The sequence below is a fragment of the Podarcis liolepis genome (assembly GCF_965112155.1).
Source record: "Podarcis liolepis genome assembly, chromosome: 6".
NCBI classification, from domain to species: domain Eukaryota; kingdom Metazoa; phylum Chordata; class Lepidosauria; order Squamata; family Lacertidae; genus Podarcis; species Podarcis liolepis.
This window is the reverse complement of record NC_139559.1, coordinates 55,292,072-55,309,398: the sequence shown is the minus strand read 5'-3', so window position 1 is coordinate 55,309,398 and position 17,327 is coordinate 55,292,072. Positions and strand designations below refer to the sequence as shown.

Genomic DNA, 17,327 nt, shown 5'->3' with positions numbered 1-17,327 from the left:
TCACCATCTGTCCATCTCTGATTTATTTAATACCAATAAGATGTTAGGTGCAGTGTTGTTGTTGTTTAGTTGTTTAGTCGTGTCTGACTCTTTGTGACCCCATGGACCAGAGCATGCCAGGCACTCCTGTCTTCCACTGCCTCCCGCAGTTTGGCCAAACTCATGCTGGTAGCTTCGAGAACACTGTCCAACCACCTCGTCGTCTGTCGTCCCCTTCTCCTTGTGCCCTCAATCTTTCCCAGCACCAGGGTCTTTTCCAGGGAGTCTTCTCTTCTCATGAGGTGGCCAAAGTATTGGAGCCTCAGCTTCACAATCTGTCCTTCTAGTGAGCACTCAGGGCTGATTTCCTTCAGAATGGAGAGGTTTGATCTTCTTGCAGTCCATGGGACTCTCAAGAGTCTCCTCCAACACCATAATTCAAAAGCATTAGGTGCAGTACAAAACATATAAATCCCTAGCTACAGTGATCATCATCCAACACACAGGACATTGTGTTTACATACACAATATATGTATTGGCACATATATACATCATTAATACAGTTTTCTTCATATGTTTTAAATTCATTTTAGGAGGAAAGCACCTGCCTCAGATGCAATAAAGTTGCTTTTGTGTTCATGCAGCTTTTAGGAAAGTTTACTGTTAAAAACTGCCATTCGTTCAGAAGCTCATGGTAGCTACACACATTTGTTTGAAGGCAATAACACATTTACTTATCATACCTCCAATAAATGTGCAGATTATTTTTATGACCCATCTATCTGAATGACTGGAAAATTTATGCCAAGCATTGCCCTATCTGAAATGACATATTTCATGAGTTTATAGTTCAAAACCTGCCCTGTAAAAAACTATTGTCTATTAGAAATATATGGGAGAATATGGAATTTGATCAGGATGAATGGCAACTTAAGCTTAAATTCAAAGGACCGCAAGCAGAGTTATGCTCATTCAGTGGGCATTTCCTACCTTCTTCCCACTATTGAAGGTTGTGGAACCTTTTCTAACTGTGCATGACACATTGCAGGAGGCTGCAGGTGGTGGAGGAAATTGGCAGAAGTGGTCACACACCTGCATAAGTGGGATTGGTATCACAAGTTGCTCTTTGGATCCAAGTTGCAGGAAGCATTGTGTTTAGCTGAATGTATTTATTAATATGCCTTTACACATTAGATTAGCAGCAAATGACTATGGAATGTGTATACTGTGTCAGAAATGTTCCCCAAAGTTCAGCTGAAAATTTGTGCTTTTGTTTTTTTAAAAAAGGTTACTGAAATACATGAGATGTTGCCCTAACAGACTTTGACAACAGCAAGCTTTGAGACTGGTTCATTAAGTCCTTGACAAAGGCATTTGTGGCCAAAATGAGCTGGGCTTGTTACAAAAATAAAGAGCCCATCCTTTTTCTTGGCATCTGTGAGAGATGTATTTCTTTTTCTGTATGCTACTCTTCAATGTTTCCCCTTTTCGGCGCGTTTTACTAAAATGTGTGTGCCTGATAAGTGTCCTAATCCAACTCTAGGCATATTTTAAAGATGCATTTATATATGACTAGTTGTACCAGAATGTGGATGGCTATTAAAATTCAAATATATACTCAGCTGAAAGCAATGCAGTATGGATGAACAACATCCATATTCAGATGCATATGCCAATGCACACTTGAATCTGAATCAGACTGATGCCCCTAGTTCCTGATCCAGCAAGTGAAAAGCATACTGATTTCCTTAGCAGGATTGGGGTAAAGGGCTGCAATTTGCTGTAAACTCCTCTTGGGTACCCCCTGTGGAAATGAGTTGTAAATTGTGTGAGAATGTAACTTGTTCTTCTTGAGACATGTTCAAGAGGATTGTAGAATATGAAAAATGCCTTGATTCAGCAGAAGTGTCTCATACATGCAAAGGCCCTAATCTGGCTTCACACATGCATTTCTGGCCACATAATTGGCAGATGAGATGTTAAGGGGAAACAGAATGGGGGCGGTCTAAACAATTACCTGACTAGGGCTATGCACATGCAACCGGTTTTGGATTGAGCCAGAGAAACTGTGTGAAATACCTACGTATAGTTCCTCATACAACTGTTGTCTGTGTGTGTGTGTGTGTGTGTGTGTGTGTATGGAAATGTCATTCTACAAGTACAGAAACATGCCCCTTTCTGGACCATGTACACAACCTAATTCTAACATACTTTTAAAAGTTGGACTTAAATACTCCCATAAAAGGTAATCAGCATTTCAAACTGACATATAAACTAAAATGACAAATTAAATTGAGACATGAGCATTATTTTCAGAATGCCATTGCGAAACAGACCCCCCCCCAAAAAAAAACCCAGCCAAAGGGTTTAAATATATACAGTACTGCTTGCAAACCATAGTCGTCAAATATCTCTGTTGAGGAAAATATAAACTGCTAATATAGAGTCAAAGATTAAGTGACCACATTTAATTTAAATTTTGAAAGTAAGTTTAGAATCCACTACATTTAAGCATGAGTTTTCTATTTTTGCTTGTGTTTGTATGAAAATAGTAAAATACACTGGAGTTTTGGCCAATAAGAGTTAGGTTTTTGAAGCTGATTGCAGTTTTGTGCTGTATGCAGTGCAATGTGATCACAAAGATAACTCTGTAAGTTGCCTCTGCCCAGTTTCTCCCACTGCAGTTCCCTGTCCCACATCCCAGGCTTCTCTCGATGATCCTCCAACTCTGTTTGGGAGTGCATTGGCTGGAGTGGAGAGGAGCAATTGGGGAATTCCCCTTATGTGAAAATCCTATGCTGCACAGCACTGGGTACCTTGCTATATTTGTGGAATGAATACAGTGATTTGAACTATGGCGCTAAGTGTCATTCTACCTCAATACACGGAAATGGAAAAGACCTAGACGTCCTCTTGGTATTTTGCAATATTCTGTCTGTAAAGAATGGAAAACATAAGAATGGCCAAAACCTGTCCTCAGATGTACATTATATTTGACAAATATGGCTATATGTTTTCATTTTTCAAAATGAAATCAAAATTAATTAATTCCAAGGCTGATACATATCAAACACTGACACAAGCAAAGTTCCAAAAGAGCTCTACATTGCATACACATTTTTATCCTAGCAAAGAACAAGGGCAATTCAGTTGTCTTTGCTTCTTTACCCCTTGGGATGACCTTTCACAATAAGAATTGTCAGTGCCTTATTTATAATGGCAGATCTCAAGTTTGATTCTGGCAGGTTTTGATCACTTGATGGCCCAAAAGCTTTCAAACACAGAAGAATCTGATGCTTTTTTGGCATCCTGCAGTGTGTTTAAACCTCAAAAGCAACTTTTAGTCCCAGAAGTGAATTACTGAAGTGGTGTAAACAAAACACGAACGTCACAAAATGATGAAAATCTCATACAAAATATCTTTGTCAGATGGATGACAATTCCACATTGCCTGAAAGGCATCTGCAACAAATGTATATTCTGTAAATAAAATTCTGATTTACCAAAGAAAGCTGAAAACAAACAAGCAGAAACATCAATAATTTAAATGATTATTTGTTTATGAAACACAGAAAGCTGCACAAAACATCAAATATCAATTATTTATCGCTGCTCATTGTTCTGTGACAGCAGAATTTTAGAAACATACTCTTGGGTCACATTAACATATGCAATATAACAGGTCACCTAGAATGACAGACTGCTTTCACAAGACTTGCTTGAGTTTGCTCTTGAATTCCCTGCACCTGCATTAAGCTTATTCAAACATTAATGTTCTGTTTCGCTTTTTAACAAAAGGTTATGCCTGCAATTATATACACTGATATTGCTCAAATATTGTGCCCCTTTGTGTTCTGTTGCGTGTAAGGTTGTGCTGAATGTTCTCCACGAAGTATTTTCAGCACGAAAGGGAGGCTTTCCAGGACATTGGAAAAGTTTCTCAGAATACAGAGCCCCCTCCCCATGCAGAATACAGAGCTCCCCTCCTCCTTTCAGGCCTTTTCTCTCTAGTCATGACTTGACCAGCAGCACCAATTTGGACATGAAGGCATTTCGCCCGTTTGCCATTCTTCCAAGTGAGGTTGTCATGTAGCAGCTCAGATGTGTTTACATGACAGCATTGCCGAGGGCAAACAAAGCTAGTTCAGAATGATGACAATGTTTATTTATTTATGGTATCACAAACGAGAAATGGGGTGTTGAGCAGGGACAAACATTTGATCACCTTGTAGGACAAAGAATGCCAATTAAGATCATGTCCATCAAGAATGACATTCTACCTATCCTGTGCTGTGGACAGGGCTTAATGTACTTTTAAAATGTATTGACTAGTAACTTCCACCACTTCCTTGATTCTATGTAGGTCTGAGTGAGGAAGAAGTTTATTTACCTGAGAGGAGGGAAATAGCTTTTAGCAAGCTCTCTGGTTGCTGCCTGGACAGTGCCTGACTCTGTTCACTTTCTCTCTCCTTCTTAGCTGGTAAAAAGGTAAAGGTAAAGGTACCCCTGCCCGCACGGGCCAGTCCTGTCCAACTCTGGGGTTGCGCGCCCATCTCGCTTAAGAGGCCGGGGGCCAGCGCTGTCTGGAGACACTTCCGGGTCACGTGGCCAGCGTGACGGAGCTGCTCTGGCGAGCCTACACCAGCGCAGCACACAGAAACGCTGTTTACCTTCCCGCTATAAAACGGTACCTATTTATCTACTTGCACTTAAGGGTGCTTTCGAACTGCTAGGTGGGCAGGAGCTGGGACCGAATGACAGGAGCTCACCCCGCCGCGGGGATTCGAACCGCCGACCATGCGATCGGCAAATCCTAGGCGCTGAGGTTTTACCCACAGCGCCACCCGCGTCCCTTCCCTTAGCTGGTAGCATGCACCAAACAACTTGGCACATAGAGTGGACTATCAGCTAGATAAAATACTGTGTCAATTCCAGAACTCAAATCAAAAGATTTATTCACATTGTCAAAATAAGAAATAGCAAATAAAGCGAATAAAACAGTTCTAAATAATTCTATCCTAGGCAGTTCTACAGACTATTGACAACTTGCCATGCTAGGCAAAGACGCAGATCAACCTAGTAACGTTTATTTCCCTATGGTCAGGAGAAATAGATTGAAGTGGGGCGAGGCAACTACAGATTAGCCTTGGGTGGACTTCCTGGCAAGAGATCCTTGATTTGTGTATCTTTGTGTTTGGAAGTAAATATTTTGGGAGATAGTAGGAATATTTCCTCGTTCCTACCTGCTAAACTGAACTTTGATTGTGTACTCTTGTGGAATGGAGTTCATAGTTTATTGACTCCATTCCACATATGGAAATAACATTAAAGAGGCAAGTCCTGTACCTCCACAATGACCAGTGATCAAAGCTTCTGAAAGCTGAATGGAAGTATCTGAGCTGGCAAGCACTTCCTCTCTTGCAGATTATTATAGCCTTCTATTTTGGTCATGATGCATTAACACAGTAGTACACTTCCTTTAGAGATCTGCCATCCTTTTTATTCTGCAAAAGTGTTAAAAACGCACAACAGATTGATCCTGCTCACACACAATTACCCAATACTAGCATCCTCATTAAGCTGGTGGAGCAGGGGCACAGAAACACCTCCTTGCCATAATAATAATAATAATAATAATAATCATAATAATAATAATAATAATAATAACAACAATTTATTTATTTATACCCCGTCCATCTAGCTGGGTTTCCCCAGCCACTCTGGGCGGCTTCCAACAGAATCTTAAAATACAATAGTCTATTAAACACTAAAAGCTTCCCTAAACAGGGCTGCCTTCAGATGTCTTCTAAAAGTCTGGTGGTTGTTTTTCTCTTTGACATCTGGTGGGAGGGCGTTCCACAGGGCGGGTGCCACTACCGAGAAGGCCCTCTGCCTGGTTCCCTGTAACTTGGCTTCTCGCAGGGAGGGAACCGCCAGAAGGCCCTCAGCGCTGGACCTCAGTGTCCGGGCAGAATGATGGGGGTGGAGACGCTCCTTCAAGTATACTGGACCGAGGCCATTTAGGGCTTTAAAGGTCAGCACTAACACTTTGAATTGTGCTTGGAAACGTACTGTGAGCCAGTGTAGGTCTTTCAAGATTGGTGTTATGTGGTCTCGGCAGCCGCCCCCAGTCACCAGTCCAGCTGCCGCATTCTGGATTAGTTGTAGTTTCCGGGTCACCTTCAAAGGTAGCCCCACATAGAACACATTGCAATAGTCCAAGCGAGAGATAACTAGAGCATGCCCGTGAGACAGTTCGTGGGCAGGTAGGGTCTCAGCCTGTGTACCAGATGGAGCTGATAAACAGCTGTCATGGACACAGAATTGACATGTGCCTCCATGGACAGCTGTGAGTCCAGAATTCAGCATCTCAGGTGCTTACTGGAGCCAGGCAGACCAGTAAGGTTGGGGGTGCTTGTGCACATTGGCAAGAGCACCAGACTGGCTTCACTCATGTGTTCACTCATGTGTCCTGACCTCACCTCACTGCTGCCTGTCCCACCCACATAGTGCAATCCTGCTGTCAGATGGCTGGCTCTGCACTCTCACCTCACTGCACCAGCCACTCCTGCCTCTTGGTTTCCACATTAAGAGCCCTAAAATGGTGCTTACAGTACTACTTTTTTCAGACTTGAATGCATTATGCACAACTCTTTTCCTTGGAAATCCCACCAAATATATCCCTTCTGAACTACAGTAAGCTGAGGTTGACTTTGTTGACTCAAAACTGGTTTTGGTATGTTGATGCTGCATTTGTGGCTTTCATACTGTGAATTCATCATTTGGGGTTACCTTTATTGCTTTGTTTTATCTAGTGTTGTACTTTACATTTTGCTGTTGGCATGGGCTGTATTGAAACCTTTTGGAAGGCCAAATCGCAGGTCGCAAATATTTAAAATAATTCATTTAGCAGTCAAGCTTAAAGAATCAGATATCCACATTTCTCTTATTTTCTTCTGAGCAGATGCATGCTCAAGAAGGAAATTATGCCAAAAAACACACCCAGTAGTGACATTACAGTACATAAGAGATTTTAATTTTAGCACTTAGAAAGAATAAAATTGGCTCAATGCAGTTAGATTTTCCATTTTTATAAATCCCAGGGCTGCTCTAAGGTTACAACAGATACTATAAAGTACTGATTCTATGCTTTAATATAATAGGTATCATTTATTATTTGGGTGACAGATAGTGGGAGGGAATGGTATGGACAAATTACTTGATGCTATAATATTTTTATAAGGCTATAACTACATTAATATTCAAATTACAACTGGTATAATAGCATCATTTGGTGCTTAGGAGTTCTGAATATGTCAGCTTCACTTGCCAGTTTACTTTGGAAGCAAATTAGTAGTCAAGTTGGGCATCAATCAGTACTATCATCGCAACACCTCCTTTCATCAGAAAAATATAGAAAACAGGGATGTAAGAATAAACATTGATGGGTTGGGGGACATCGTCAAAAGCGATTTGGTATGAACTTGGGTATGAAGTATCACAGATGTGAAAATGAATTTGTGAAGCTTCTTATATTTAGGAATTCTGGTCATATGGTATATGTTTTACCCTATTTAAATACCAAATCTGAAAGGGGATAAATATTTTGCTACACATTGAGACCATGAGAGGGCATACCATTCCCTTAGCCGTTTGCTCACCCACTGCTCCCTGCTTAAGCAAATGGACCGGTCGCATTGGTTCCTTTCCTGCTGCCTGGTGAGAGGAGTACAGTGGTACCTTGGGTTACATACGCTTCAGGTTACATACGCTTCAGGTTACACACTCCGCTAATCCAGAAATAGTGCTTCAGGTTACGAACTTTGCTTCAGGATAAGAACAGAAACCGGGCTCTGGCAGTGCGGCAGCAGCAGGAGACCCCATTAGCTAAAGTGGTGCTTCAGGTTAAGAACAGTTTCAGGTTAAGAATGGACCTCTGGAACGAATTAAGTACTTAACCCAAGGTACCACTGTATAGGGGAAGAACAGGTACTCTTTTTTCTTTAAAAATCAGGACGGCTGTACAAATGCCTGGTCATAGGAAACTAACCAGCTAATTAATACTACAATTATGCAGATAAAAAAACTGTTGCTTGGTGATACCAACTTCAATATCACCATTTATTACCAGCATTTTTGTCTCCAATTAACAAAGCAGATGGAACCTGCTACTATCAATGGGAGCGAGGACTGCAGAGACAGACAGGCAGGGTAGCCGAGTGTCTATCACCATAACACCCTTTCTGAGGGTGACTTTGTGGATGTTGTGGTGGGAGGGTTTTTAATTTTTATTTTGCCACCACCATTGCCCCACATAAAGGTCTGTGATAAGCTATAGCTTGTGTACAACCATATTTGTCACAAATCTGCCACTATCACTTGAGTACTCTTCCCTGTCATTTCTTTGCCAGCATTCCTCAAATCACATAATAATTAACTTGGCTGAGCTCCACTTCCATGGAGAGAATGTTCAGGAGCAATCATGTAAATGTCCCTGGCTATTTCTCTGTTCCAGAAGTCGACTGCAGGTTTGACAGGATCAGCAGCTGGTGTGACAGGGAAATCCACAAGAACAATCAGAAAATCATTCTGATCCTTTAGTCTTTTGGGTGGAGCCATCAGAACAGATCCCCTGCAAAGTTTTGGGATGCCAGTGATCCTAATTCTGACCAGATAACCATCTGTCCATGAAAACAGAACTGTATCTAAGCCTGTATCTAGATCACCCTTATCCTATACAGCACCAAAAACCTAGTCCAGGCTGTGTCCAGCTGAATGTGTGGGGTCAGAAATCACCAATGTTGGCAAATCAACAACAATGAAAACCTTTCAATTTTGTTGTTGATCTTACAACTGAAACTATTTTTTCTGATATTAGAATAGTAATGCCATACAACAACAAACATGCATTGTTCCACTACCATTATCAATGAAATCTGAAATTAAATCTTACTTTTTTTACTATTCTGTAGTATGAAAGAAGATTACGAGAGACCTAAACCTAAATAGCAAAGCCTGTGATTAACCTTGTAATAGCAATAAAAGCCATTCAAAATACACCAAAATATCACCAAAGGCCTTCTTGTCTACCGCTGAATTAAACCCAATCCTGTGTTTAATTATTGGAGACTCTCTTATTTCTTTTTCTTTTTTAAAAACAGAAAGACATAATCCCTGTGATGCTACCAGTAATTTAGCTAATTTGCTTTTCTGGAGACCATCTGTTTTCCCCACATTCAGCAATATAGTAATAATTTTTTTGTTCCTTCCTTATGTATCAAGTCTTCCTACTTCCTTCTTTCAACATTACACTATGTATTGCTCCGTTTCTCAACAGTCATGCAGCGAAGTGTCCGCTGGCACCTTAAAAGCTAACACATTTATGATGGCATAAGCTTTTTTGAGATAGAGCCTACAGCATCAGATTTATAAAGGGATATCCTAGATGGGAGAATTATATACACATCGATAACTGAAGAAACATACTATTTTGACATTCATTGTTTTAAGACCACACAACCATTATATATCTGCCTTCTGAGATGCATCTTATAGAAGGAGATGTGAAAAACCAGAGGATGTAGAGAGTCAAAGTTATAGCCTGCTCATATGATCAGGGCAAAAAGTAGATAGGATCAAATGCAAGGGCCATAGCATTAGTGCCCTGTTGCAAATCTTGGTGTTGCATGATGACTAAGGAGGCTGCAGTTTCATTGCAAAAAGCCTTTCACTAGTCAAATGGGGAAACAGTAGGAAATGAGGAAACAGGAACTATAAGAGCAAATCTATTCTCATCACTATGTTTTATTGTTGTAGTATCTTAGTCGTGTTCGACTCTCCGTGACCCCATGAACCAGAGCATGCCTTGAAAACTCTCACATTCTTCTCAAAGCTTCTCCTTTTTTATGTCCATGGAGTTTTCTTGGCAGAATACTGGAGTGGTTTGCCAGTTCCTTCTCCAGATGGATGACATTTAGTCTAAACTCTCAGCTATGACTTATCCATCTTGGGTGGCCCTGCATGGCATAGCGCATAGCTTCTCTGAATTATTCAAGCCCCTTTGCCACAACAAGGCAGCAGTGGCGTAGCATGGGTTGTCAGCACCCGGGGCAAGGCAAGTAATTTGTGCCCCCTAACCTGTGGATTTGCGCCCCCTAACCCGTGGATTTGCGCCCCCTAACCCCCAGATGTTGCGCCCGGTGCGGCCGGCCCCCCCTGCACCCCCCACGCTACGCCACTGCAAGGCAGGGATCCATGAAGGGGTCACTATGTCTAAGGGACCACAAAACGTTAACTGAAAAATACGTGTAAGCTCCAAGGCTGGCAGCCCAATTATTTTCACACAACACAGGTAGACGCACAAATGACTAATTTTGTAGCACACACTGACCACGTCACAAACAGACACAATTGGGCATTGTCAGATTCTATTTCCATACTTTGATTTACATATCACAGGCATAGACAACCTTGGCCCTCCAGATGTTTTGGGACTACAACTCCCATGATCCCTAGCTAACAGGACCAGTGGTCAGGGATGATGGGAATTGTAGTCCCAAAACATCTGGAGGGTGAGGTTGCCTATGCTTGGCATATCACATCTGGTAACCTACCATAAAAGCATTGCTTCATCGGTAAAAAGACCAAAACTGTGAAACCTTGACTGATAAAAAGTAAATAGAGAGACTGCTGTCACAGTGTTGTCACTCAATTGTAACAAGAGAACAGTTGTGAAGATTTCAAGGGTTTGGCAGTTTTTATTGCATCAGATTATTATAAGAAACAAGGTTAGACCACTACAAATTCACTGTAGGCCATGGATTTTCGGTTTGCAAATGAAGGTCCTGTAGCTAGAGTGTGGTAAGGCCAAAATTGCATAGGATGACATTCATTATCACACTGTTCCAATAACTTCATGTGAAGAAGCACTACAGATTGCCTTATGGAACAATCCCCCCTTTCCTCCCACAGCACAGTGTTTTGGAGGTTCTCCTGACCCCACTCCCTAGCCTATTTCAGGGTTGGGGTGCCAGGGTTAAAGGCCCACTGCACAAGGAGAAAGCCTTGCACACGGCTTCCATTGACAGGGCTGGTTAGGTGAATCCTGCCCATGCATTGAAAACTCTGTTTTTGTGCACAAAATTGATTTGGACTTCCTTTGTTGTATCTCTGCACACAGTGGCACTGCACACATAGATATTGTCACGTATTAGCAGCACATTATTTTTCCTAATACTTTTGGAACAGGACTCCCATGACGCTGGTTATTGTGAAGGAAGGAGAATTTCATCAAAGACATATTAAAGCAATATTATAAAGAGGGGGGAAATGCCCGTGATGAAACATTCTGTCTGTACAACAGTTAATGCAACAGAAATTCTGTCCCATGGAAAGTGAATCATGGAACCCTACCCAGTATACAGTTTCAATTGCAATGTTAACACTCCTGAATCTGAGGTAATTTCTGGCTAAACTTCATAGTGTTGCTTCTTTCTGCATAATAATGCTTACCCTTAAGAATGGAAACTTGAATCACTCAGCTGCCTTCTCTTGAGGATTAAGATATCAGCAGATTTTGCAAGTAAACTTCTAAAGCAGCCAGCTGTTACCACCCACCTGCAGCCATAATAGTGATTGAAAAGAACATGGATGCCTAAACATGGATAGCTTCTCTAATTATGTGGAAACTGAGAGGTTTAATGCATGATCATACTTAAAATACTTTGTTGCAAAGACTACTACCAAGGTACGGAATGTGCATTGTGGAATTTAAAAGTTATAAACCAAAACAAACCACACATGGATTTTATACCAAGTATCTTGCAATTATTGCCAGAACAAAATAATCATTTCCAAATACTAATTGTCAAAAGTTTATTCATAAGAATGCACAAAATACAACCATCTGGCTATATTTTGTTAAAGGATAGCTGCTTTTTGCCATGTTTACGTTATAATGTATTCAGCTAAATACAGTCATTCTTCTCTGTCTTATTTTTGGGTTTTTTTTCTCCTCTTAAAGCATCTTTAATAGGAAGTCCAAGAAGTAGGAGAAAGCATGCAAATATGTAAGCTCTCCTCTTCATTGCCATTTTAAATGAGTTCAGTAGCTACCTGTGCTTTGACAACTTAAGCATAACAAGGCACAGGTGCTCCTGATTAACAAATCAGCTAGGGCTCTGTACAGTTCCCTCCACAGGTGGGAATGAATTTTCTTGCCCTGACAGCAGACAGGCTTTAAATATTTGTTAACTGGTAGGGGAGGACTAAATGCCATAAATATTTAATTTTTTTAAAAAAGAAGCAGCAGCTATGTATTATGTGAAAGGAGTGATTCAACTGGATATTTAAAACTGTAAATATTGCTGGCTGAACTAAAACTGAAAGATGTAATGTTTACCAGTCTTTCTTGGCAGGTTTGTACAGAAGTTTGATTTATTTGCACAGTCATAAGTGGTACAAAAATTGGTTAGTGGCTGTTGTTATTAGTAGGCACCATGCTTTGAACACCTGGAAAGTACAGTAAGCCCGTAACCTATGTGGGGGTTATATTCCAGGGATAATGCCTAAAGCCAAAATTATGTATAGTCAAAGCACATTGGTTAATGGTGGATAAGATTGCCAATGTCATTTATCCTGGGCATCTGCCCCCTTTCCATTATTATTTTTTTAAATTGTGAAGGTTGTAAATCCAAATGCATCCAAGTGAAATGTGCCTAAGTTGCAGGCTGTATAAAAATAGTATTATCTACCTTTGACAAATGTTCACATGAAATTTAACACAAACAGGATTAAGTTAATAGCTCAGTTGTAGAGCACTTGTTTTTCACACTGAAGTTCCTAATCCCCAGCATATCCAAACAAGAACACTCCTTTCTTAAACCCTGGGGAATCACTGCTAATTCATGCAGAATAGGGTGAGAGAACCATTGGTCCTCCAGATGTTGCGGAACTACAACTCCCATCTGCCTTAGTCAGCATGACTAATGACTGAGGATGATGGGAGGTGTAGTTCAGCAACATTCTGAGGGCCAAAGGTTCCCCACACCTGAAATCAAAGGGCTTTAACGTCCCTCTGCCCTCAAACATGAAACAACATGAAATAATGTAGCACATAAAACACTATCTACACTGCTTGTCACTGGTTGGAATGGAATGGTGGTGCTTATCCTGGAAGATAGGGTAAGTAGTTGTTGGTATGGGGGAGGGGGGTTAATTCAGGAAGTTTGAGACATGTTTCATTATGTTTTTATATATGTTGGAAGTTGCCCAGAGTGACTGGGGCAACCCAATTCAATGGGTGGGTCATTGTTGTTGTTGTTATGCTGGTTAGTATCACCAATATGATGCAAGTATTGTATTGCTGAAATAAATGCCAACTTTGTATTGCATGATTTAGTATCAGATTGTCACAATTAACCAAAAAATGTGTAAAGAAGGAAAAAGCGCTTACGTAAAGCCAGCAGGAATATTTAAATTGCCTACAAAAGGGGTGTGTGTGTCAAATCTAGCAGCTATTTATTTTATTAATGTCAGCAAATGTTTCCTTACTGTATCACAAACTTGTATTACACTATTTCACTTCAGGATATATTTGTATACTTTAGTGTGCAAGCTGCATATTTTCTGTTTCTGTTAAGGTGTGTATTGACATTATTACATTTTATATACTTCACTTGGTGGGCTATCTAGTAGAGTTTTACATGTACTGATAATATGCCATAGCTCCCTATTTTAATTTTAAACCTGGGGTTTCTGTGTTACATTAGACTAGGGGCATAATTTGATAAAGTAAATCACTGCTATGAAATGATTTTAGGTAGCATAGCTTCCTGAAAGGACTGAAACTGCTTGCTAACTGCACTTTGAGAGAAAGTGGTTGAAGCTGTATAATTATACTTTTATAAAATATTTATAAATTCACTGCTTAACCTAGTTAGTTAAATTTACCCAAAACTAGTAGCAGAGATGGCTGGGGACCCACTTGGTTGGGATGAGACCATTCTTAGTGTCTGCCACCTGTCCTGTGTTAGTCATTATCCACTTCGTAGAATTAGAAAGTTCCTTCATGCCAACCTCATCATAATTGCATTAAAGTAATAGAGGCACTTTGTTAGTTTTGATTATTCACCAAGAACATCAGGTTTAACTAACCAATTTGCTCCAGCTTAATTTGGTTTTATAAACAGAAGTCAAATTAAACAGCTTCTATTTTATTTAAAATGCTTCTATTTTACAGTTTGGAATGAACACATTTTTACTATTGAATATTAATATCACAAACTGCCATACTGCTATTTTGGGAATGTAAACAGCAGAAACACAGCAATTGTACTACATGGACATCCTGCCCATTAAATAGTCAGCTTGAACATAGCAAATTGAAAACCACAATTAGTAAGTACATAATTAGTACATACATCAGCCATGGGGAACCTGTAGCCCTCCTATGATGTTGGACTTCTAGTATCCCTAACCATTTGACATGCTGGGTGAAACTGATTGGGAGTTGGAGTCTAACACCATTGGGTATATATACTGGTTATCCTCATCAGCAGAAAACAAACTTGTCCACTTGGGAAGTGGAGCTAGAATTCCAGGTGTATGTGAATACTTAATTCAACAGACCCTGCCCCAATTTTGCCCTATTGGCAGTCCGTATTTTCAGTCAGGTGCCCCAGGGTTTTGTTTGGATTTGAGGCACCCCGCTTTTTGGCTGCGACAGCAGCATCGGAAGGTGGCATGAGGGTTTATTCCCAAAGCCTTATTAGTACTTAATAACCTTTGGGATGGAGAAGGTTGGATTCTAGCACCCTACAGAGCCCTCAAGCTTCCTGCCCTGAAGCTCTCTCCTCTTCCCTCTCCTGAGGCCACAAATCAATAAGGTTGCTTTGCTTTACTGACAGTGCCAACATAGCCCCTTCACCTTGAGCCTTACAGTATTTTAATATTTTTTTGGAAGCCACTCAGATGGACAGGGTATAAATATATTATTATTATTATTATTATTATTATTATTATTATTATTATTATTATTACTATTAGAAATGGACTAGAATAAACTTTGGGGAAAGAGTGCGCTTCTTGGTTTTTTCTTATTCATAGCTTGAGACAGTTGTTGGCATTTAGCATATTCTCCATGGGCCATAGATAAAATGGAAATCTGATCAATTTGTTTTGGATTACCAAAGGAAGCAAGGGAGAGAGGAAACTTCTGAAAAGCATTGAGGTGCTTCGAAATAATCACACATCTACCTCGAAAGCACGGGGAGATTCTCCTCGATTACATATAGAGCTACAGAGCTCAAGGGATACGCTCTCGTTTTACCCTCTCCTCTCCATGGTTGATTGTAGGAGTCTTTGAAGTCATGTGCGTTTCAAGGAAAGGGCCGAGGATTGAAACTGGGTGGCATTTAGTGTGGGAGTAAGAGGGCAAGATGGGGGAAGCAGTAACTGCTAGCAGGCTTGTAGAGAGGGAAATAGTAACGTCCCCATGCACAGGAGAAAGCTGTGAGGAGGAAACATGAGTCAATTGACTCCTGCTCACCCCGAATTTGTTCATTCAAATGTTGGACGGTATGATTTAATTCTAACCTACAGTGGTACCTCAGGTTAAGAACTTAATTTGTTCTGGAGATCGGTTCTTAACCTGAAACTGTTCTTACCCTAAAGCACCACTTTAGCTAATGGGGCCTTCTGCTGCTGCTGTGCCACTGCTGCATGATTTCTGTTCTCATCCTGAAGCAAAGTTCTTACCCCGAGGTAATATTTCTGGGTTAGCGGAGTCTGTAACCTGAAGCGTATGTAACCCGAGGTACCACTGTATTTGCCAACTGCTGACATGAAAGTGTCATTCTGTTTTGTCCTGGAAAGACAAAAGCCTTCCAGTTGGCACTGCCCATTGGTAATCTAATTAGAGTGCTCATTTACATTTCTTAAGGGTGCCTCCCCCCATTCTGCACATGATACAGCCTTGTCACTCAAAAATATGGTATGGACTTGGGGCACTTTCTCCTTACTGGCTCATACAATCCTCACGTTTGTTCTCCAAGACTGTCTAGTCATCCTGTGGTGGGAAATTTATATTGTCTTACTTCCATAAACCTTATGTCTTAAAGAATCCTGCCCCACCCCTAGCTTCAGCCTCAGCTTAAGCACCTTTGTCTCAGGTAACCCACTTAAGAAACCAAGTCCTTACAAGACTTACGTTTTTGAACTTACTTCAGTCATTTCCCCTGACTACCCAAGGGAGTGCTTGTTGGATTAATGTCTTAGTTGACTTATCTGTGGATATACCCTGTTGTGTCTTTGAAACTTATTTGGCCTACATAGTATATTGGTTTGAGCATTAAAGATTTTGGCAGAAACCATACTTCACATTCTTCATCTTCTGGTTAGAACCAGCACACCTGACACAATATCTATGCCATCAGGTGTAGGGCAAATGGCCATGGTTTGGCCAAAATGGCCTAATTAGGCCCATGGGCTGGAAGTTCCCCACCCCTGGTGTCAGGAGATTTATCCAGGCCCCGTCTGGTGATTTCAGAGTGCAAGGTGATAAAATTTACCATTTATTATTAAATACTAAGAAATTGCTTAATTTTTAAATTAGAAACCATTTCCACTAATGGCTACTTTCTCAAATTCATTAGCCAGTTCTTAATCTGGTTCAGGTGTTCCACCAATACATTGCTATGATTTGTTTTTTAACTGGAATGTCACACTGTGCCTGACATAGCCTGTGGTGTCTTATTAGGTAGGAAAGACTCCCCTCCCCCCCCCCCAACTGGTGTTTTGGTTTTGTGGTAGATTCAAAACATATTCCCATGGGTTTTCTTTCATATCTTGTTTCTGGCAAGGAATACACTAGAGGCCTAGTAATAATAAATGTTCTATTTTTTGCAAGTTTGCTCATAGCTCCTTTCTTGTCTTCCCGTTTTCTTTTATCTTTCTTTTCCCAACTGCAATGGTTACCAGTAGAATACAATTAGCAACTTTCAGCCGTGCACAAGAATGCTGGGAAAATTAAATATATAAGCAAAAGCATTCCGCATGCCCCTGAAGGATTTTTTAAATGATTGTCTTGTTTATATTTCAAAATTTGGCATCTGGTTACACAGCTCTAACATTGGTGATCTATGTGAAATATATTTAATAAACAACTGAGATTCTCCCTCACCTTGTGTCTTTCAGAGAGTCATTTTCAACATTGTAAACTTCAGTAAAACAAAAAGCCTCTATCGGGATGGAATGGCTCCAATGGTGAAATCCACAAGCAGGCCGAAATGGTAAGTTACCACACCAGTTAATAATTGTGGTTTTGGAAAAAGCTTTGCCCACAACACAT

General features: G+C 40.6%; 1 protein-coding gene and 1 long non-coding RNA gene across 3 annotated transcripts in view; one reads left to right on the top strand and one right to left on the bottom strand.

Annotated features, from left to right (window-relative positions):
• The window catches only part of LOC310709664 (BEN domain-containing protein 5-like), a 706,149-nt gene that overhangs the window by 138,516 nt on the left and 550,306 nt on the right, over positions 1-17,327 (top strand). For both annotated transcript variants that reach the window (XM_083509645.1, XM_083509649.1), the window contains exon 4: positions 17,174-17,268. In XM_083509645.1, coding sequence (XP_083365771.1) covers positions 17,174-17,268 — 95 coding nt within the window. The remainder of the gene's footprint in view (positions 1-17,173; positions 17,269-17,327) is intronic.
• The window catches only part of LOC310709743, a 57,728-nt gene that overhangs the window by 4,730 nt on the left and 35,671 nt on the right, over positions 1-17,327 (bottom strand). The gene's annotated exons all lie outside the window — the stretch shown is intronic.